At 46.9% G+C, this 21,683-nt stretch overlaps 1 protein-coding gene across 3 annotated transcripts in view; it reads left to right on the forward strand.

Moving 5' to 3' along the window:
• GLRB (glycine receptor beta) overlaps nt 1-21,683 on the forward strand; it is a 268,016-nt gene that overhangs the window by 44,518 nt on the left and 201,815 nt on the right. For all 3 annotated transcript variants that reach the window (XR_013607195.1, XM_078676982.1, XM_078676983.1), the window contains exon 2: nt 13,685-13,836. Coding sequence is in view for 2 of the 3 variants with exons in the window: in XM_078676982.1 (XP_078533108.1) it covers nt 13,718-13,836 (119 nt within the window). In the remaining variant the exon portion in view is untranslated. The remainder of the gene's footprint in view (nt 1-13,684; nt 13,837-21,683) is intronic.

A 21,683-nucleotide genomic window follows, 5' to 3' on the forward strand; every position in this document is an offset into this window, starting at 1 on the left:
CGGGGACTGGGAACAATGCGTCTGTAATGATATACAGAGTGGGTGTCAGAATAGATTGTGATAATTAACAAAAACTTATTGGGAGAGACTCCACAACTATAAGAAACTTTTACCTGCACGTGGCAAAGAATGTGCCTTGGTGTCGGTAATTCGCCGGTGTAGGGATAAATTCTGTAAAGACATACAAGATTGATGCTTAGCACCCTGGGACATGGTTGAGCGTTTGAGGCTGTACTTGTACACATCACCTTGATGGACCAGGGTTCATACCTGCAATTTGCCGGTTAGAATTCTTTCAGGTGTAGTTGTCCGCCACGCGGTACACACACGGGAAGGGAACTGCTCACATAATGACAGTGTTTCTATTCAAAGGCTGAAAACACAGATAGACCCGTGCGCGGGGTTAGACAGGTATTGAATTATGAAATGCATCGTATATATTAAGAAGCCGAGTCGCATTTCCTACCTGGGCAAGTAGCTTGTGTAGCGTGTGGCTATAGATATCACTTCAGGACCGATGTATAATAGGCCGGTACCTGCATTGCAAAAAGTCAAGAGTTGATTAAGTCAAGCCGGCCCGTGGGGCGGGGAGAAGTAATAATCTAGCGCTGCGCGCATTAGAGCATGGAACAAGCACGCCGCTTACTTGCTCGGGAGGATTCAATCACTCGAAGTCTCACAGACTGGAACACGCACGGTCTGCCAGCGTGTCTCAGCACTGGCTGGGGTTTCTTGAAAACTCCCGAGCCGGTTGGCTTGTGGGAGTGGCTGAGGGGTGTCGTCAGTAAAGGATCATGGTCCATGTAGTTCAGGCCTTGATTAGAAAAATATATTCACGAGTGTTTATCGGGCCTTATGTCCGTGGGGTGTGAATCGTGCAACGTGTGATCATACCGGGACAACATTATTAACGAGCACCTGAACTTCGTATTGAACACTATTTCCAAAGTTACTATCCTGTCACCAGTTAGACCGGGCACCAAGGAAATATAGCATCAATCATAGTTAGTGCCTCATGTACAAAGTATTATGCAAAAGCATACACAGAAAATAAACAACCGGGTTAAAAACAGCAGCAGCACAACCAAGCTCAGCCGAAGAACTACAAAGAGGATTACAGACTGGAAATTTCGGACATTTCGTTCAGGCCGATATTAGAAGTATCGAACTTCAGAATGAGATACGCCTCTTTCTGGGCTAGGCGCAGGTCAGGGTCTCCACTACCGCCCCTGATAGCTGCCAAGACTGTCCATCTGATATCTTGACTGGAATGGTTTTTTTGCAGAAAGTGTGAGACAAGCGGGGCTGTCATGGTTTTGTTATTGATTCTCGAGCGGTGCTGGATAATGCGCTGGCGGACCTCCTGGGTGGTTTTGCCGATGTATAGCATCTTACATGGGCATTGGATGGCGTACACAGTGTACTTGGTTTTACAGTTAGTATGTTCATTGTGGCGCCAGAATTTCTTCCCATCTGTGAATAATGACCCTTCCATGGTAAGTTTGCAGACGGAACAGGTCCCACATTTGCGGTGCCCCGTGACAGGATTTGCTCCAAAGATGGTGTTCTGTTGATCCCTTTTGGGCTGCGGTCTGGTTGATGTTATCATTTGCCCAATGCTCCTGTTCTTTTTTCAGCGCAAAGAGGGGGGCGCCTATATCCGGAAGGATTTCCTTTACCAAGTGCCAACTGCGTCTGATGATTTTTTGCAGCTGGTTTGTGTGGGGGCCAAATGTGGAAACGCATACCATCCGGTCTGTTGCGGGTTTTGTTCTTTTCTCCAGGAGGTGTTCCCTGGGTGTCCATCTCGCTCTCTTCATGGAGTGTTTCAGGAGTTTCTGAGGGTAACCACGTTCCTGTAGTTTGGATGTCAGTACTTGTCCATGTAATTCGAATTGCTCGACGGTAGTGCAGTTGCGTCGCACCCGGAGATATTGGCCATAAGGGAGATTATCCCTTAGGCTGCGCGGGTGGTAGCTCTTATAATGAAGAGCATTGTTCTTATCCGTCTTCTTTTGATACAAAGAACATGACAGGGCATTTTCTTTAACAGAGACTTCGACATCCAGGAACGGGAGAGTTTTTTCATGATAGCACAGACTGAATTTAATGTCCGGGCTCCTGTTGTTCAGCCACACATGGAATTCTTCCAACTGTATAGATGTGCCATTCCACACACACCAGACATCATCTATAAATCGGAACCACTGTCCGATGTGATTTCTGTACGGGTTGTTATTCAGGACGTACTTTTCTTCAAATTGGCCCATGAACAAAATGGCCATTTCAGGGGCGAAAGGACAGCCCATCGCCGAGCCTTTGATTTGTAGGAACATTTCATCCTCGAAGGTGAAGAAATTTTTCTTCAGGGCCACTGTAGCCAAAGAGATTATCAGTTCTGTGGGTACCCTATGAGGCCGCGGTCGAGCTTCCAAATAGAGTTCCATGACATCCAGACCGTCTTGCTGGGGTATTTGGGTGTAAAGCGAGGACACATCCATGGTGGCCAGTAACTGGCAAGAAGGATCAAATGTTACACCTTCAACCTTGTTGATAAAGTCCATTGTGTCCCTCAGGTAGGATGGCACTTGTACCACCAGCGGTTTCAGAAATACGTCCACGAATTTGGAAATGGGCTCAAGAACAGAGTCACACCCAGAAACTATAGGGCGCCCCGGTGGTACTTTTGGGTCTTTGTGCACCTTAGGTAAAAAATACAGGTGTGGAGTCCGTGGGTGTTGTTTAATTAGGTACAGTGATTCTTTTGGTCCAAGAATACCCGCATCTCTTGCTGCATTCACAAGTCCCTTTATTTGGTCCTGGATTTGGGCCGTGGGGTCATGGTTGATCTTGCGGTACCACTCCTGATTATATACATGATTGCGTCCCTCTGTCCGGTATAGTTCTTTGGACCAAAGGACCACCGCTCCCCCCTTGTCTGCTTGTCTAATCACAGCTTCCTTCTGAGTCTTTAGTTCAACAATGGCCTGTTTGTGTTTTTTAGAAATGTTTCTGGGAACAAACGGGCGTTGGTTCTCCAATGCATTGAGCGATGACATGACTGAGCGTTCGAACGCAAGTATATTTTTGGACACCGTATGATTAGCTGGGCAGAAGGAGGATTTATTCCTCAGGCCTGAGGCTTCTGTGCTGGTTTGTTCTTCTGCATCAGGAACCAGTCATCGTGGGCACTAAGCTCAACCATGTGAGTGGGGTAGCATTTTATGAGGACAAGTGGGGGAGCACTGGGTGGTAGTTAATTGGACATTTAAGTTTTGCTGGACATTTTGGGTAAACACCATTGTGGGATCAGCATGAGGCACACCACCGTTGACTCCTCTGGTCTCGCTTTCAGAAATGTCAGGGTTTTGTAGGTTTCCCCGTGTGGAAACACATAATAAATAGTAAGACGTTTGTTATTACCAATTGGATTTCTCAGCATTTGTGGCTTTGAAATGTAAGCTAGTTTGGAAGAAAGAAGACATTTTAAACAAGCATTGGCATTGCCAATAGGTCTCGCTTGTGGGACCTTATAAGTATTTAGTTTTGCAGCACAATATCCTTGGTGCAACAATGTTAACAATTTTCAAAGATGTTGATTAATACTGCAATACTATCACTTGCAAATTATACCTGCCACTCGGCGGCAAAAGCATTTCTCATGGTTTGTTTTGCACATGTATTTATCGTTTTCTTAACCACTCATAGGTATTTCAAATGTGCAAAACTATCATAAAACTCTTAATAATTGTACTAACTTGCATGGTGTTGAATAAAAGTGGTTTCATTTTAGAAATGAATGTGTTAATTCCAATGTAAAAACACAGATGCGAACAATATTATTAAAGTTTTTAATTGAGGTGCTAAAGAGTGAGAGAGAAATATGATCCGAACAACTCTCATGCAACATTTTTTTGTAAAGTATAAAGAATGTGGGGTACAAACGAACAGGTGAACAACATGAATAAAGTAGTAGAGTAGAGTTGCAACATAAAGGGTGCCTGGGGTCATGTTGCAGTGTGGAGTCCCCGTTGCTGAGGTAAATAAGTTATGGGTAAGAAGAATGTCAAAGTGATAGGGTGCGAGTCCGTTTTGCTATTGAAGTTGGCTGTCAGCAAGAGCCTGCAAGGTCATGTGTGTGGATCGATGTTAACAGGGGCGGGCTGGGTGCCAACGAGAGAGAGAGCAGTCAGGGGGAGGACAGAATCACTGGGAGGGGGGTGGATTCTGAGCAATGCCCTCAGACTGGAAAAACATTCTTGAACAGGGCGTGGGGTGCACCAGGCCCAAAGCAAGCTGTAGAAGTTGCTGCATCACTGGCGCACAGCCTTTCAGACCTTAAAAAGAAACCGTGGGGGGATGGGGGTTGGAGTGGGAAATCATAGGCGTAATGACGAGTACCACCTAAGAAGGCACTCTTCCATCAGAGACGAGCACGCATCAAATCAAGAAGACCCGGGGCACATGATGCGTGCCAAGTCACAAAGCATCATCTAATATTTCGACCGGGAATGGAAGCTGCTTAGGTAAGAAAAACATGCATCATCGTAGAGAAATGGGAAACGTCCTCCAGCCCCGTCCCTTCCTAATAATGTAGCATGTAATGGGGCCTAAACACAGTATGAACAAAGAATGCACGCACTGATAATACAAGAGAAATAATCTTGGAATATATGCTGTACTTACGTAAAAAATGTGAAACGTCCTCCAGCCCCGTCCCTTCCTAATAATGTAGCATGTAATGGGGCCTAAACACAGTATGAACAAAGAATGCACGCACTGATAATACAAGAGAAATAATCTTGGAATATATGCTGTACTTACGTAAAAAATGTTTTTCTAGTAAGGCAATTTCCAAGTGGCCTTTGATCTCATTTAACCGGTCGGAGTCCGTCCTATTTAAGTCAGCTAATGCAGAAGAAGCCATGAGGAGGAAGCTGGCTGGGGAGGGGGAGGAGAAATCCATGGAAGGCTGTGTGCGGGGTGCGGGGAGAGAGGGGAGGACGAGGCGGATCCGCCTGGATGTCTGCTGCGCCTCCGTGTAAAAGGCGAGAGAATAATTAGGGGAGGAGAAGCCGAGAAGCCGCAGAGCGCACGCTGGGTGAAGCCCTTTGATGTGCTCTGCGGCAAGATGCAATTAGGAGGGAGGTAGGCTGATGCGCGTTCGTGTTGATCACGTGGTTCACGTGAACTTCGTGAAAACGCCAGCAAAAAGCTGGTGGTTTCATGAGCAGTTTGCCTACTTGAATTCTCGCTCCGCTCGATGCGCATAGGTCGCAAGACCTAAAAATGCCCACTGAATCACATGAGCATATTGGTAACCCTAATTTCCTAAACTTGGAATCTTCTGTACATTCTAGAAATACATAGGTTTCCTTCATACCTATTTTTCATGTATTATATTTTAGCATATAAATTGCTGTGTAGTCAGTACACCATGAAAAACTGTAAAGTGCAGCTCAGTTATTTGGCTCTAGGTATCGCATGCAGTTGGGGGAAATCTAGAAACCCTATATATCGTCATGACCAGAAGGATCTGTTAGACGTGTGATATATTGCTTTTGGAAAACTGCCATTGTGACAAAGTTAGAGATGCAAATGTTGTCACAAATTTTGTATTTTCCTATTTAATTTTAACATCATTATTTTAATGTTACTTTCTTTGGGAAAATCTTGAGTAACTTAATCAAACTGCAAATGCTCTAAAATTAGGAAAACGGACAACTTCTTAGAAAAATGCTAAAACTATAGTGAAAATGTTGAATAAAAAAGTGTTCATTTTTGCAACAAAACACATAACTTCTCAAAGGAAACAGTGACACTACTGCATCTTGGTGGGATGTATCTTGCAGTTATGTTAGAGCACCAAACGTACAGTTCATGGTATTGTTTCCATACATAGGTGCACAATTTTCCCCCATTGGTAATTAGCTGTTAGTTGCCGTAGAGCTCCGCGTACCCTCACCTCCGCGCCAGTCATCTCTTAAATTGGGCAGTAACATGTTAGATCACCCTGCCACCAAGTCCGTGATCAGTTCCCATCAGTTCCCACTGCCCCGCTATCATTATAGCGGTACAAAAGGGGGTCTCTCAGAGTGGGCTAAAGAACGATGATGGATTTAACCCAGATCTGTTGACTGGGTGTGAGTGTTTGATTGGTTCAGATGCTCCGTCCATCACCACCCCCTTTTGTACCGCCGCTATCATCATAGGTCAAGGTCGCCACCAGTAGCAAGGCACTGTCCATCTTGCCCTGCTTCATCTCAGTAAGCGCGCCTCTCTGTCATTCTGTGCAGCATGTTCTCCCACTCTCAGCAATCATCCTTCAGGTGCTCTTCAGTGCGAACCTCTTTTGTGTGCTTCAACTCCGCCCATATCTGTATAGTGGGTCCAAGAGCAGACATCCAGCGTAAAACCACTCGCCGCTTGGCCAGTAGCAACCCCAGCTGTGCAAATTTATATTGCACCCTACCCTTTTTGGGGCATGGAATAAAGGCAGTGTTTAGCCTCAACCTAAAGGTGAATAGTGATGACCTGCCTCTAGCATCGAACCACATATTGCCCATACCGAGTTATGTTGCCACCGTTCTAAATTATGTGGATGAATCCTGCCCAGCCCCCCAACATTTCAAGCATTCGTTCGTGTGGGTGAGAAATATCTTGCTAAGTCTCACTGGGGTCAGGTATGCTTGGTGAAAGACATGAAAATGAGCCAACTTTCAAATTACTGACACCACTTGCACCAGGTGGCAAGTTAATTACATTCTGCATCAGCTTTGGGCTCTGGTAGATCTCCCTCTCAACCGCTCGTGCTCGGCAGTCAACCTGTTGCCCATCATCTTTTAGTGTTTGGTATAAAAGGGAAACCAGCCGACTGGAAGTCCCCAGTTCCAATGTTGCCTTTAATGTACAGGCCTCTCAAGGCATTGCCAGGAAGCTGCGTCACCAACCCCTTTCTTCTCTGGCCTTGGCGGCATACTGTACTCAGTACACCCATCCTCGCACCCCATCCACCTTCTCCTCAGTGCTCAATGACCCCTCTACCCACTGCGATCTAATTCACCCTTTAATCCTCTGCTAAGTCACACCATGCTCTGTGTGCCACCCGCTTTGCTTTCCGTCTACTCTGTCTCATGCCACCTGGTATCACACACATACACACTCTGAGCCCATACTTTATTTTCTCGTCAGTCCCTTCTTCCCCCTCCGCTTTTTCACTCCCATCCACTCACCACTTCTTTCATTTATTTTCACCCCCTCTCTCTTTCTCCATCTACTTTGTTCTCATTCATTGTCTCCCACATCCTCCCTCTCGCCTTCATTCACAATACCACCCTCACCCAATCTTTCACCTACGCACTGTTTACCCCGACCGCTCTACTATCCCGCCCCCCCCCTCTCTCCACCACACTCACCAACCCCACCAGAGCTAATAAACTCACAGGAGACTGGAACTTCGCGTGTAAACCCCTTTCTGTCCCTTTAAAGGTACGTTCAGCTGAACGTCTTTAATGGAAAATGTTAACCTTTTGAACGGAACCGTTTCCCTTTTCTACTTAGTTTAGTTTTAATATGTTGTTTATATGCTGTGTTGCGCGTGCCAACAACTTCAGAGCTGTGCGAGAGCAGTCACGGCTGGAGGGGGGGTTTCGCACGGGGGGTAAATTAAATATAAAACAAAAGCAAAACTTACCTCACTGGCTGACCGCCGCTCTGGGTCCGCGCCACATCTGCTCCCCTTGGCGCCTTGGCACTGGTCGTGACTGGCAGCCCCTCTCAGCCAATCCTGGCGCTGCTGCAGCGCCAGGATTGGCTTGGGGCACAGATTACTCTTCGCCCACAGCACGCCCATTAGGAGCCCAAAGGGCTCCTAATGGGCTTGTGCAAAAAAGCGTAAACACAAGTGCGCATGAGTGGGTACGGGTAAAAAATTCACCCTCCGTCCCCACTCATGTGCACTTGTGTTGCTACCTGTTGCCCTGGTGACAATCATGTCAGTCAACATGACGCCAGACCGCCCACCCCCTTCAGACTCTGAAGGGGGTGGGCGGTCTGACGTCATGGTGACAGCCATGATTGTCAGTTATCCCTCGGCGTCTTCGAACTTAAGTAAACTTATTCACTTTACTTAACTTCAGAAACGCTGAGGGAGCTGCGGGCGGGGGGGGGCTACGCCCCCACGCCCCAATGGACGCACCGCGCCTGGATTAGTGCTACCATTAGACTGTTCAGCTCCGTAAAGGCACTGTGAGAGAGCAAACATTGCGAGTTCTGTAGTATATACTGACATCTCGGGAGCAGCACCATCTTTGCCAGTGAGATTTTGTCTGCCACTGATAGTGGCAGTCTTTGCCAGAATGTCACCAAGGCTGTCAGCCCAACCACAACTCTACCCACATTGAGAGAGAATTGCTTCTCCTCCGCACGAGTCACCTGAATCCCCAGCTATCTGAATGCCTCCAGTTCCCATTGCAGCACAGCCTGTGGTAGGGCCTCCAAGGGCTTTCCCTCCAGTCCCGCCAGTGGGAATATTAACTATTTACTTTGGTTCACCAGAGGCAAGGCTCCTCACCAAATTTTAGCAGCTCCTGTAAAAGGAGCGGCATTGAGATTGCAAGCTGCTGCTGCAGGTAGACATGGGCATCTTCGGCATCCAGAGAGATTAAGGGGTCTGTTGCACCCACACGTATGGCTCATCTCCCCAGCTCGGCCCGCAAGCGAATTGCTATGGGAACCATCACTAGGGAAAATAGTGGGTAAAGTGGTCTTGTACTTGTCTATGGTCCGGGCCCTTGAGGTATAGCCACCTGATCTGCCTTTTGCCGATGAGTTTTCATAAAGCAAGGCGACCCATTTAACAAAGACAGGACCGAATGCCATCCACTTCAGGACCTCCCATATACAGTCCCAAACCAGGGTATCTAAGGCCCTCTCAATATCTAGGGCAATCTGGACTCCCTCTAGTGATTTGCAGATGGGCTCGATTATGTTCCTGCTCCTCAAGGTTACAGTGCAGTTGGCACTGTTCACCGTAGTTTTTTGTGAGGCATTCCCCATGCAGGGCAATTTTAAGTGCGTCCCATTCCAGTGCTATTGTGGAGGTCGACCACCAGTTCTCCGCCAAATAACAAGTGAGTACCGGGCTAAAGTCTGACAGAGAGGAGGTGTCCCTCAGGGTCTCGGGTCAAACCCGCCATGTCTGGATCGCTGGCAGGACACAGTCCACATGTACGTAAGGAGCACCGGCACATGTGATCCAATAGAAATCTGCCCAGATGCTCTACTTTCGTGCTCACACGGTCCCCGGCCTTCTGCAAAACTGATCCACTATCCAGCCTGCTTTACATGTTAGGCTGCCGAATAGTAGGTAAACTCACTCTTCCTAGAGAAGAGAGCTCTCCAGACATCCATGCAGAACACCTGTGCCATTACTTCAGTTAACATGTCTGCAATGTGCGGTTTTGCTCTCCTATCAAAGTGAACATCTAGGATTAAATTGACACCGGTCCGGACCAGGGAGACACCCGTGTAAGGGGCCAAGAGGTTTCGTAGCTTCCAAAAGAAACTCTGATCATCGTGGTAATGGGCATATATGCAATTAATAGGCACACTTCTATTCCATCCAAGAGCCCATATATTAGGACCTATCCCTCGAGTCTCCCTATGTTGGAATGATAATCCCTGGTCTATCCATACAGAACTGCCTGTGGCGTAGGTTGAACAAGTGGAGGGGACTGTTGTTTTTGCTATTTTCTCTTAAGTTTGGTAGCTTCCTTGTCTACTACTGCAACATGGACCCTTGGTACGTCTTAAGTAGGTGTGCACTCTATAGCGCTTAGTGTAATCATGTAGGCCCCTGATATTCCAGGAGATGAGCTTAACCGTTCCCGCTGTATCTGTGTGCATTCAAGTCACTGTTTCTCCAACTTACCAGAGATGGAGGCCAAGTGGATACCTCTCCTGTCAGCACCATGCATACCATAATGAACTTTTCTGTAAGACTTGTAACACTCTGACCATGCTGCTTTCTATACTAGATGGAACCTAGAAAAACACAAACCCAAGCAAACCCCGCTCCCTCCCCTGGGTATACACTTAAAACATGCAAATTTGATGTCTCTCCACACCCATGACATTCAAAACCTGTACTCCGCTTCCTCCCCCCCCCTCAATATTGCATGTAAAAAAAAAAAAAAACCATTGTACGTAACGGTTCACGTTGGGATAGATTAAAAAACTCCATTGCGGAGGAGAACTGGCGGACCTTTCCTCCCACCGCCCCTCGAGTTCCCCCGTGGGATTGACCCTAGGCAGGCAAGGTTTGATGTCTCTCCCTCCTCCCTAGCAATTCCTATGTTTTAAAGAGGTAGAGGCAAATATTATCACCCACACTTTTTATCGGGTCTTCATAGGCTCCCCTCAACTGATGAGCCACGAGCTGTACAGGAGGGTCTGCCTCCTCCCACACGCAGCAGTCTCCCATGCCTTGGTGCGACCAACCCCCTTCCTCCCCAGGACAGTCAGTCAATGTCTTGTGACAACGTCTGCAAGGACACACCCTCCTAGGCTCCCAGGGCATTCCAGGCACAGCCTCCAACCATATCCAACATGCCATCCGGTTGCCCCTCTATTTGCTGCGCATCTTCCTTGTGGTTTATTCCCCACCTCTGTCATTCAGCTGACCTGCTGGGACTGTTCCTGGGTTTCGCCCCCCCTGTGCGCTTCCACCTGGGTTCCGGCCGGACCCTGCGCTGTCCCTCTGGTCCAGATAGTCACAGGTCTCCTTCTGGCAACTAAAGAAGTGGGAGCGGCCCCCTCCATCACCTTCAGCTTGGCCGGGCTCAGGAGCTTATAGAGGAGAAGGAGTGTCCGAAGGTTTTGTTTTACAGCCAGGAACGGCTTTGTGGGCCTAGGCCCTGTGCATGTATTCGGGGAACATTGGTATCATGCTCATTTCAAATTTGAGGTCTGTGTTTTCTGGTCGACTGCAGTACATTTTCTCAGTCATTATAGTTGGCAATTGTAGCCATCATAGCGCTTGGAGGGACCCGAGGCAGCTTAGTGCTTAGTGTGCTCTTTTGATTACAAAGTCTCTTCATAGCGCACGACAATCTGTGCATATTAAATTTACCTTAGTGGTGATGGCGTCCTTTTAGTGCTCTGGGACCTGCTTAGTTTTGGATCTCTGCTAGGATTTGCGAACCTGATGTTTCCGTGCTAGCAGTCAGGGGGACAAGCTCTTTCCATCCGCCCTTGCCATTTCAGTCCTCCTGTCTTCAGCAAAGGGGTCCATGAGCAATTGCGATTCTCGAACTACCTTTCTATGTACTATGCTGGTGCCTGAAAGTCACAGTGCCTCACACTAGAAGGATCTGGTAGAAGAGCTACACTAGGAAAGCAAGACTTCATGTGAACGGCTGCATATGGCTGTTGGAATATGGGCTCTGGCGGTCCCCAGAACCATTTGCGGCTCTAGGAGAAGCGTGGCTCAGTGGTTAGAGGCGGCAGACCCGGAAGCTGAGATCGGCCGTGGACCAGGGTTCGATTCCCCGCCTCGGCGGGTCTCTGGCTCAAATTCCACGGACTCGACAATTCTCGCTCCGGTGCCTACTCGACTCACGGGGTCACACTCTGCGACTCTGGGCAATAGCTTGCTTAATCTCCTCTACGGCCCCTCGCGGCGGGATGCCTGGCTTTCACCTTGTGGATACCCTGCCGGGGTATCTCACAGGGTAATACCAGGACGGGTTCCGTAAGCAAGCGCTTAGATACCGTGTCGGTGATTTGCGCTATATAAATACATGTACAGAGGGGCTGCGCGGCCCTCTTCCCATTTTTAAAATAGCCCTGGGGTGGAAGCAATGTCTGGGGCAGCGGGGGTGGGCGCGTGGCCCCACCATTTTTTGTAAATGAGCCGCAGAGTGGTGGTGGTCTTTTTTCAGTTTAGCCCCTGGGAGGTGGCCGTCCCCGGGCTGCGTGGGTTGAGCTGGAGCCTCCGCCCCACGCTTTACATTAAAATATAGCCCTGGGGAGGTGGTGGTCCCTGGGCCTGCTATGGGCCCTGTGTCTTTATTTGTTATTGCCCCAGGACCTGACCCACCTGGGGGCCTAAAATAAATGAAACCCAGGAGCCTGCACTTTGTTTTCTTAAACATTTTTGTACCGGATTCGCAAATCCACAGCGTATCCTGACGAAAATGTATTAAAAATGCATTTTTTTGGCTACGAAAGTCCCTGTGGGACCTGAACAGGCCTAGAGGGTCAGGGTGTTTGTATTGTGCCCCCTTCTCTTGTCGTTTATGTTTCTCCTTGTGACTCTGTTTGACCGAGTGACAAAGTGGCTGCCAACACTTTCTGGTTGGATGTGTTGGCAGCCAATCAGATCTCGGGCACGTGATCGGAAGAGTTCTCTGGTCCACCGCGGCCACAGTTGTATAGCAGAGAAATCGTTTAAATTTCTCAGGAACTACTGAACGGATTTACACCATTTAACAAAGAGTGCTTTCTGGACCAAGAGCTACCTTTTTGCCAAATTTGTTGTAATTTTGTTCAGCAGTTTGGGCTGTAGCTGAAAAGATTTCCTATGGAAATTAACATGGAGGAAAAGCGTTTTAGGACCCCCCTTTTTCTCTGCCCCGCTTGACTGATCACTTCAAAATTTTCAAGGCAGCATCTGACGTGACTACCCCAATAGTTTTAAAAATTTCGCAAAGTTTCGTCAAACGGCGCATAAGTTATTGGCAAATCAAAAAACTCTTCCTATGGAAACTAGGTCCTAACTAGTAGTACCTACTACAGTAGATAATCTATTTCAGCCGTATGGTGACATAAGTTTCTTATTATTGTGTGCCTTCTTAGTACACCTGTATTAAGAACAAATTTTAACATTGCATTAAAAGGGTAGATCAGTATCACACATATTATGATGTAATCTGTACAGCACGAAGTCTTGCATCAATATTTGCAGGTACTTTAGGCATGTAGCATTTTATGTTTCTTGGGTAACATGGGGTTCAGTGCCCTCACTGTAAATTGAATGTCTTGTGAAGTTCCATGTCCAGCTAGCCTTAGGTATCGCTGCTCATGCTTACAGAAACACACTCTTGTCAACATTCCAAAAATGTAAGTCCATGATTTTTTTCTGCTGCATCATCTGCATATTAAACCATTGTGAATCCCGTGATCTAATCTTTGACAGTTAACACAGAGATTCCAGTTTTCCATGCGTTTGTTCTTTCTGATGTAATGATCCCGTTATTTTTATCTATTTAAAGTAGAATTTACTCATATAGCAATATACCCATTATGTCTCTTACTCTGTGCTGTCTCAGTATGCTCCGATTCAGCCAAGTCCTCCTGTGGCATCAAAGCCTCTGTGAAGCGGCAGGTTTTTGATTCCCAGTTATTCAATAATAGACTACAGTTTGAAGATGCATGTTTTTTTATGCTTGAATCTGATGTTTTCAGTTCTCTTTTTTGATTTAGAGCTTCTGTTGCATTTTCCAGTACATTATTACGTACGTTATATTTATTTAAATTAACTACGCAATACAGTGGCATAATGAGTTTTATTCAAGTGTTTTAATGTTATACACATATAGCCTTAGTACCTTCAATTGAATAAGTTCCAGAGGCACATGCACATTAACGACATCTAATATGTTATCTTTCTTTCAAATTGTAGAGCAAGTTGTTCTCCTGAAATTGAATATCAAAGATGAAGCTCCTACTGGCAACTTTCCTGTTTCTTTTATTCTGCTGGATTGAAGAAGCACATTCAAAAGAAAAGTCTTCAAAAAAAGGAAAAGGGAAAAAGAAGCAGTATCTGTGTCCATCGTATGTACTTGCCTAACATTTGTTGGTTGGAAATGTTGGTATTTGCATTTGTAGATTTTTCTTTTCTTGAAAACAACAAAAGCTGCTCATGGGCGTTTTGCTTTAAACTGCCCTTTTAATCAAACCCTCAAGTTTTTATATTTTTCGGGATTTGCTCAAATTTGAGACGTGTGTAAAATGCAGCTTTTTTAACAAAATCTCCTGCAAAATCTTAAAAAAGAAAAACACTTTGTGAAACCCCTCCTTTTATTGACCTTGCTCAGCCTCACTGTGTTGGTAAAAGGCAGGTGGGCAGGAGAGAGGTTTAATTTCCTCTTGCTGTGTGTGGCATGTGACAGCACTACAAACATCCTGAAGGCTGAGGCGACCTCTAAGAAGCTCAAAAGAAACTGCTGCTCACCTGCATTTCCCAATTTTCCCGTCTACATTTTTAATCCTCTCAAAACCCCCCCACTCCTTTTTTTTCAGCCCCCCCCCCCCGCCATGTTAGATATAAAGCATATCCAAATGGAAAAAAATATCCTCAAGATTAATGTAAATCATTTGCGTGGTCATTGGTTATGCTGGCTATTGGCCCCCAGGGCTTAAAATCATAAAAATTTTACTAGAGCTGCAGGGCTAGTAACCTGAATAGTCTACTCGACCTAATTGCAAAGTACTTGACCCGTGAACTGGTCTCAAATTTTTGATGCTAGGCAAATATTTTTGTTTTATGGAGCCGCCTTTTTCTTCATTAACACATGAGGGAGCACCTTCAAATATGCATGTTCACTATTTATGCTGCACAAAAAAACTCTTTATTTACTAGACTAAATGTTTGATCCGTGTATAATCAGATTCGAGCCCATATATAGCATACACATGATCCCTGGCTTGCCTCTTAGTTCACTAATGGCATGGTCATCTGGGCAGGAGCAGGAATATTTCCCAGTTCCTGTTTAAAAACTCACTTTTTATAAATATATTACCAAAGCAAGATGTGGTAGTGCACTGCCATTTACTGATAGCACATTTTGACCACAAACCTTCCCACTAAAATTTTGTTTTACTGATAAAACTATATTTTACATAAACAATGTTTGGAAATTGGGTTTCAGCTAAAATATTTAAAATTTGCACATCACCAAATAAAGTGTTATGATTTGTTTTGATAGTATAAAAACTTTTATTTTAACCCCTGAATTAAAACAATGTTCCGATGGATCCCCACCGAGACCAGGAAGACGGTCACCCAGGCCCTCGTCACCAGCCGTCTGGACTACGGCAACTCCCTCTACGCCGGAACCACCGCCAAACTCCAGAAGAGACTCCAGCGGATCCAGAACACCTCAGCACGACTCATCCTGGACATCCCCCGCCGCAGCCACATCTCCGGACACCTGAGAGACCTGCACTGGCTCCCGGTCAACAAGAGAATCACCTTCCGGCTCCTCACCCACGCACACAAAGCCCTACACAACCAAGGACCAGGATACCTCAACAGCCGCCTCAACTTCTACGCTCCCACGCGCCAGCTTCGATCGACCAGCCACGCCCTCGCCGCTGTCCCCCGCATCCGAAGAGCCACCACAGGAGGAAGGTCCTTCTCCTACCTGGCCGCCAAGACTTGGAACTCCCTTCCGACCCACCTCCGCCTGACCCAGGACCACCTCGCCTTCAGGAAGCAGCTCAAGACCTGGCTGTTCGAGCAGTAGCGGACCCCCCCAGCGCCTTGAGACCCTCCGGGTGAGTAGTGCGCTATACAAATGCTCTGATTGATTGATTGATTGATTGATTGATTGATTAACTAATCAAATATATTTGAACCGTCTGAACAGTTCACTTGTTAGCTGTTTCTGTGTTTGGCAAAAATCTGAATTCTTACATCCTTTCATTTCATATGCTTTGCACAGCGCGATTGTCTCATAGTTCACTTTACAAAATCCTCTAATTTTAGTCACAGAAGAAAAATAATAGCAGGAAGATAAACTGACTTTTGACCTCTGTCTGTGAAAGGCATGCAAATGTGACAAGATAACAATATGTTAAGGCATCTGTATTGCTCATTCACCTTGTGAGCAAGCAGAACACTTGTTGTCAGCTTGCCACAATAGGGGAGTAGGCCCTAAAAATAGCTCGTCCTGATTAAATCTGGCTGGCCATAGTGAGTGGATTTTTAGAGCCCTGCTTTGTACACCTGCTTCTGACACCCCTGCATATCTGCAGGCCTCAAAATCCACTCGCCCTCTCCAATTTGCGAGTGAAATTTTATCAGGTTGAGCTATTCTTAGCACTTACTTGACCCTGCTGGGAGTAAACTCAAGCTGGAAGAAACACTCTGTTCCTTCAGAAAGTGAGTGAGCAATTAAAATGCTTTTAAATCTTGTTTTATCTTGACACATTTGCCAACTGCTCAAAGAAAGAGGTCAAATGTCAGTTTCTTTTTACTAATTGTTTCTCATGTGTTCCTGAAAAATGGTGTTTACTTTTCTTTCTCTTTTTACAGTTAATGCTTTTTGTCATCTTAGCTATTTGACCATAATTGTGAAACCAAATGCCGTAAAATGTAATTTTTTTTTCAACGGAACAACATTTGAACAGCTTGTATATGATTAGTACAAGTAGATCAGAAACTATGAAAGAAAACATTTTGTAAGATTTAAATTGGAGGAAAACAAATCAGAACACTTTACTTGGTGATGTGCAAATGACAAATATTTGCAGAAACTATTTCTAAACAATGTACACTATATAGTTTTAAAACCAAGTCGGTAACAAATTCTGTGCTTCTCTTCTCTTTATCCATTAATTTGGGACCCGCTGACCTTCCGCCTTAAATTCCCTGCTGGGAATCATTTGTCTTTGCTGCCACTGTTGCTGGAAGATCGTGAGGGACGCTCTGCCCAACACCCTGGGCGAGGACTCAAGCCCCCAGGGTACACCAGTAAGCCCACAGCTGCCATAAGTGAGGGAGAGTCGTGGTGTCCGCTCATAGGGTGCTGCCTCTACCCCCACGGCGTGGGTCTCCGCCCGGACGAAGTCTGAACCAAGGGCGGGCCCGTCTGTGCCCGTCAGGAGCAGGAGGAGGCTGGGCTGGGCCCGCCCTCTTGGTTTTTATCTGCAGTTGCGGAGCATCATTGAATGGCTGGACTGGGGCCTTGTCTTCACCTAGCTGGACTGTTTGTAAAAGTGCACAGGTATAGCACCATATTTTGGGTGTAGTATCACTCAATCAGGACCTTTTGACACTCTTGTTGTTATACGCTGGGTCCCGTTACGGTCTGCTGTGGAAACCTTGGTTCTTTTAGGGTATTTGGTGCTTTGCTGTTAACTTTACGCAAAGATTTGGGGGTCTATTTAGTTATTGTGCCATGGGGAGGCTGAAGACTCAAGTGAGTCAAGAAGGGACTAAAGCTGCAACTAGGGCTAATGTCTCAACCATGGATGCTTTCTTAATGAGAGCAGGGCAAGGAGAAAGGTTTGGGTCCTGTATCTGAACTGGCTTGGACCACTCAAATATGCTCAACAAACAAAATGGCCAGACAGGTTTATTTTTTAGATTTTTGATCCCAAACCAGCGAATCGGTTCTGGAGGGTCATCTATTTTATTTTAGTATTTTTATATATTTAGAAAAACATTAAACCATTTGATTTATATATGTCATCAAACAGACAGTCAACGAACAGTGAAAAAATACATACAGACAAGTGAAATGTGCATAAATGTACAAGTGCTCAAAGTCTATCAGTTCATAAAGGCAACACCAAAAACAATTGATCTAATACCGGACAATAAATTCACATTAGGAACCAGTCCTTGATATTAAGTACAAAAAGACAAGCGGACAAACAGTTCAAAAAGCACTGCCTGCCTGTCTTACTAAACCAGGGATAGGGAAGTGAATTGTAGGGTTGCAAAACTAGGGATGACACTGTATAAATTTAAACGGCCCTAGTGGCACCCTTCTTTTTCCCGGGTTTAGGGTCAACGCGTTTCGAACCGCAATGTTAGTGTGGGTTCTCCTCAGGACACGGACTGGATGGAGCCGAAACTGGGAGTGACAGATGAATGTCGCTCATGTAACGCTGCGATGGAATGGATGGCCTCACGCGTACTGGGGTTCTTTTTTATCAAGGTGCGTCATTTATGCAAAAAATTTGAGACTTATCCATGAATCCATAGTTTTTGGGACGGATTCCAGCATGAGCCTGCTTTGTTTAGGGCGACCAACGCCTAGGCTCGGGAATCTCCAATACACTTACAAGTGCTTCTTTGTTCGTTGACAATATTCAGCACAAACTTCCTATTTAGTGTAGGCAACCTGCTCTCTCTGCTCCGCAGAGCTCAGCCTCGCAGCAAAAATATGACTTCCCAAGATTTAGGGGGCTGGCTGATGATACAAGAGAGACTGGTATCCAAGGGGGTCCCATCCATTAATCCCCAGGGCTTGGCTTCCCTAAGATCAGGAATATCCACGGAAGAAACGCAGGGACACCCAACAAACGCCACTCAGAATTTAGCGGTCATCAATCTCCCATCTCAATCCACGCCCCTTGTAATAATCTTGGGGAACGTCTCACCACTTTCACAAGGGTCTCATGAAGATTTTACCCAACTTAAAATAAGGTTACTCACTGGCTGTTGAATAACACATCTGTGGTCCAATGGTAGAGTGTATTATCATGGTGCGTCGCGTGGGTTGGATAGGGTGCTCGAAGAAACCCGGAGGGGAGTGACTGTATTATTGTGAATTTTAATAGATCCTGTCTTGTGGCTAGAATCTCATGAGATGCCTATCTTGATCCTATATTCAGTGATTCTGGTATCCAGGTTCTCCCTCTGTGTTTTTTCTATAAGGTTGATCATATATGGCGCCCTAATTTAAGTATCTCATGCGACGGGTGTAACCAAAGACCTTTGAGGTAATAGGGGGAGCCATTCTCAATCCCAAGGGGCCCTGTTTCGAACAGTTGGGCATCAGCCTACTCCCAGGCTAGAGCTAACCAATAGATTCTCAGTTCTATCTAGGCTGGATGAGTGCGACTGACTGCTAAAGAACCTAGAGCCCGTTGGAGACGCACCACATCATCAGGGGTCCCCCCGTCTTTCCCCACGAAGTGTTGTGCCCTGCGCTATGGAGTTTGGGATATAAAGCTTTTTTTGTTCCTGCGTCCCCGTCCGTTTGTGGCAGAGCTAGGGGTGGTTTGGTAATTTTTAGACTCAATAGTTTTTATTATGCGGAAACGCATCATGGTACACAGCCCATCAACTTGCCAGCAGGGCGTAGTCTCATATCAATGACACAGCGTCTGGGCCTAAATCCTGGAGGACGACTCCGTGTAGGTAAAAAATAAACTTGAGGAGCAGCCCCGCCTGAGCAATGACCTCCGCTTTTATCAAGTAACGAACAAGACAAAACAAAACCCCCTTCCCCCCCAAACAACGCCCCTCCCGTACTCCCCCCCGCATCAGCTTCTATCTGCACTGTTCAATCTCCAGGATCCACCCGTTCTACCAGGCAAAACTCAATCCACGGGCTTAACCTCCACCCCGGTTCCAAAGGAATTAGTTGCAGGATCTGCAGTTACTTCGGGCAAGTCACTTCTCGAAGGCCTTTGGATAGGAGCTGTAAGATCGGGCCCCAGAGCTTAGCATATTCTGAACCTTTCCCATCCATTCCCAGCGAGAATTGTTCCATAGCTAGAATGTGCCAGAGTCTTTGACACCAGTCTCAGGGGTCAGGCACAGTCTGGGAACCTCAGAGCGCCAGGAGAACCTGTCTCGCAGCCAACAAAGCCAGCGCAATCTGCCTACCCTTCAGCGAGCGCAGGGGAAAGAACTTGAGGTGGGGAAGCCCCAACAGTGCATGCTCCGGCATCCGGGGCAATGTAATCTGAAACTCTGCATCCAACTCCTCTAATATCATGGTCCAATACCGCCCCAGCTTCGGGCAGTGCCATAGCAAGTGCGCCAGTGTACCTGAGAGACCACGCCCCCGCCAGCTGAGGCCCGACTTGGTGACATCCCATGCCCTAATGTGCGCTGGAGTGTAATACCAATAGGCCGCTACCTTGTTGGCCGACTCGGTGCCCGCTGTGTTAGAGATCGTGTGCTGTGCGTGATAGACGGGCTCCCACTCTTTTCTCGTCAACGGACATCCCAACTCAGTTTCCCAGCGGACTTGTGCCTGCGTACGCTGCCTCCGAGGCTGACGCAAGATCATCGCAAGATGAGCCTCCGGTCGTCTTTCTTGCAGACCAACCATTTTTCAAACACCGTCAAGGGCCGGGACATGGGGGCAACATTGGCTGGTTGGGTCACCCAATGTCCCACTTGCGAGTAATGAAAAGCATCAGCCATCGGCAGCTGGAAGAACTCTGAACGTAGCCGGATGAACGGAATCAGGCCGTCCAAGACTAAGAGGGATCCCACCCTCTTACAGCCTTCCTCTCGCCAGCGATGGATGACTGAGGACGCGCGGCCCGGTGGAAAGTCTGGGTTATCAACGATAGGGGTCATCAGGGAGGGGAACATAGTCCACCCCTTGCATTGTGCCAGTTGATCCCATGCCTTTAGGGTCGGGGAAGTCACTGGGGAGGAATAAAGACCCCAAGCTCTATGCTTACGCGGTAACCACAACTCCTGCCATAAATGACAACCTGCCACTGTCTGGTCCATAAAGTTCCAATGCTTACTAGACAGGGGCCTGTTCCATTCGACTATGTACCTAAGGCAAGATGCTTGAAAGTACGCTAACAGCAGGGGAAGCCCAGCCCCCCTGCCGCCTTCGGGGTAGTCGCTACGGACAACACCTGCCGCAGCCTTTTATTGTTCCATAAGAACCTATTGAGGAGCCCCTGCAGCTTCCGCAGGGTTCCCTGCGGGGGACTCAAAGGTAGCATTTGAAAGAGGTATAATATTCGAGGGAGTACAGTAATTTTTAGTGTGGCCAACCTCCCATACCAGGCCAAATTAAGACGAGACCAGTCCGAAAGGGCTTTGATAACATGATCAACCAGCACTTTATAGTTCAAGGACACAGTTTTAGCACTGGATGGGGCCAATCGGATACCCAAGTATGGAATGTCGAAGTGTACCCATTGGAAGGCAAAGTCCTGCCTCAGATCCAGTACGTCTGCCTCCGGGACAGAAATATTAAGAATTTGTGATTTGGAAAGTTAACTTTGAATCCCGCTACCTTCTGGAATTCTAAGAGTTCCGTGGAGAGGCACCGCAAGGAGGAGTGAGGATGGGTTAATGACAGAATGACATTGTCTGCGTATAGACTGATCTTATGAGTATCCGCGCCAAATTTTATCCCTTTGATATCCACGTTAGACCTGACGCGCTGAGCAAAGGGGCTCCATATAGAGCGCAAAAAGCAACAGGGAGAAGGAACACCCCTGTCGCGTTCCCCTAGTAATGGGGAAAAAGGGCAGATCTGCAGCCATTTACACACACAGCCGCCTTAGGAGTTTCATAGAGGCACTGAACCCACCGCAGGAAACTATCCCCCACCCCGAACGCCCTCAACACAGTGAACAGGTAGTCCCAGTCTACGCAGTCGAAGGCCTATTCCACGTCGATAGAAAGCAAGAAAGCCTGCGTCCGAGAGCGATGAACCAAATCCATGAGGTGAAGCAACCGTTTAGTGTTGTCCCCCCTTGCCGAGTTGGGATAAATCCCGCTTAATCTGGCTCAATGAGTCTGTCCATCAAGGGGCTAAGCCTCGCAGCCAGCACACCCGCAAACAACTTGGCATCGATGTTGAGCCACGAGATCGGTCTATACGAGCCACACTCTTTAGGGTCCTTCCCAGGCATAAGAATGACCGTAATCGCCGCCTCTGCCACAGACTGAGCCACCG

The sequence above is a fragment of the Lissotriton helveticus genome, chromosome 2_1, assembly GCF_964261635.1.
Source record: "Lissotriton helveticus chromosome 2_1, aLisHel1.1, whole genome shotgun sequence".
NCBI lineage: Eukaryota > Metazoa > Chordata > Amphibia > Caudata > Salamandridae > Lissotriton > Lissotriton helveticus.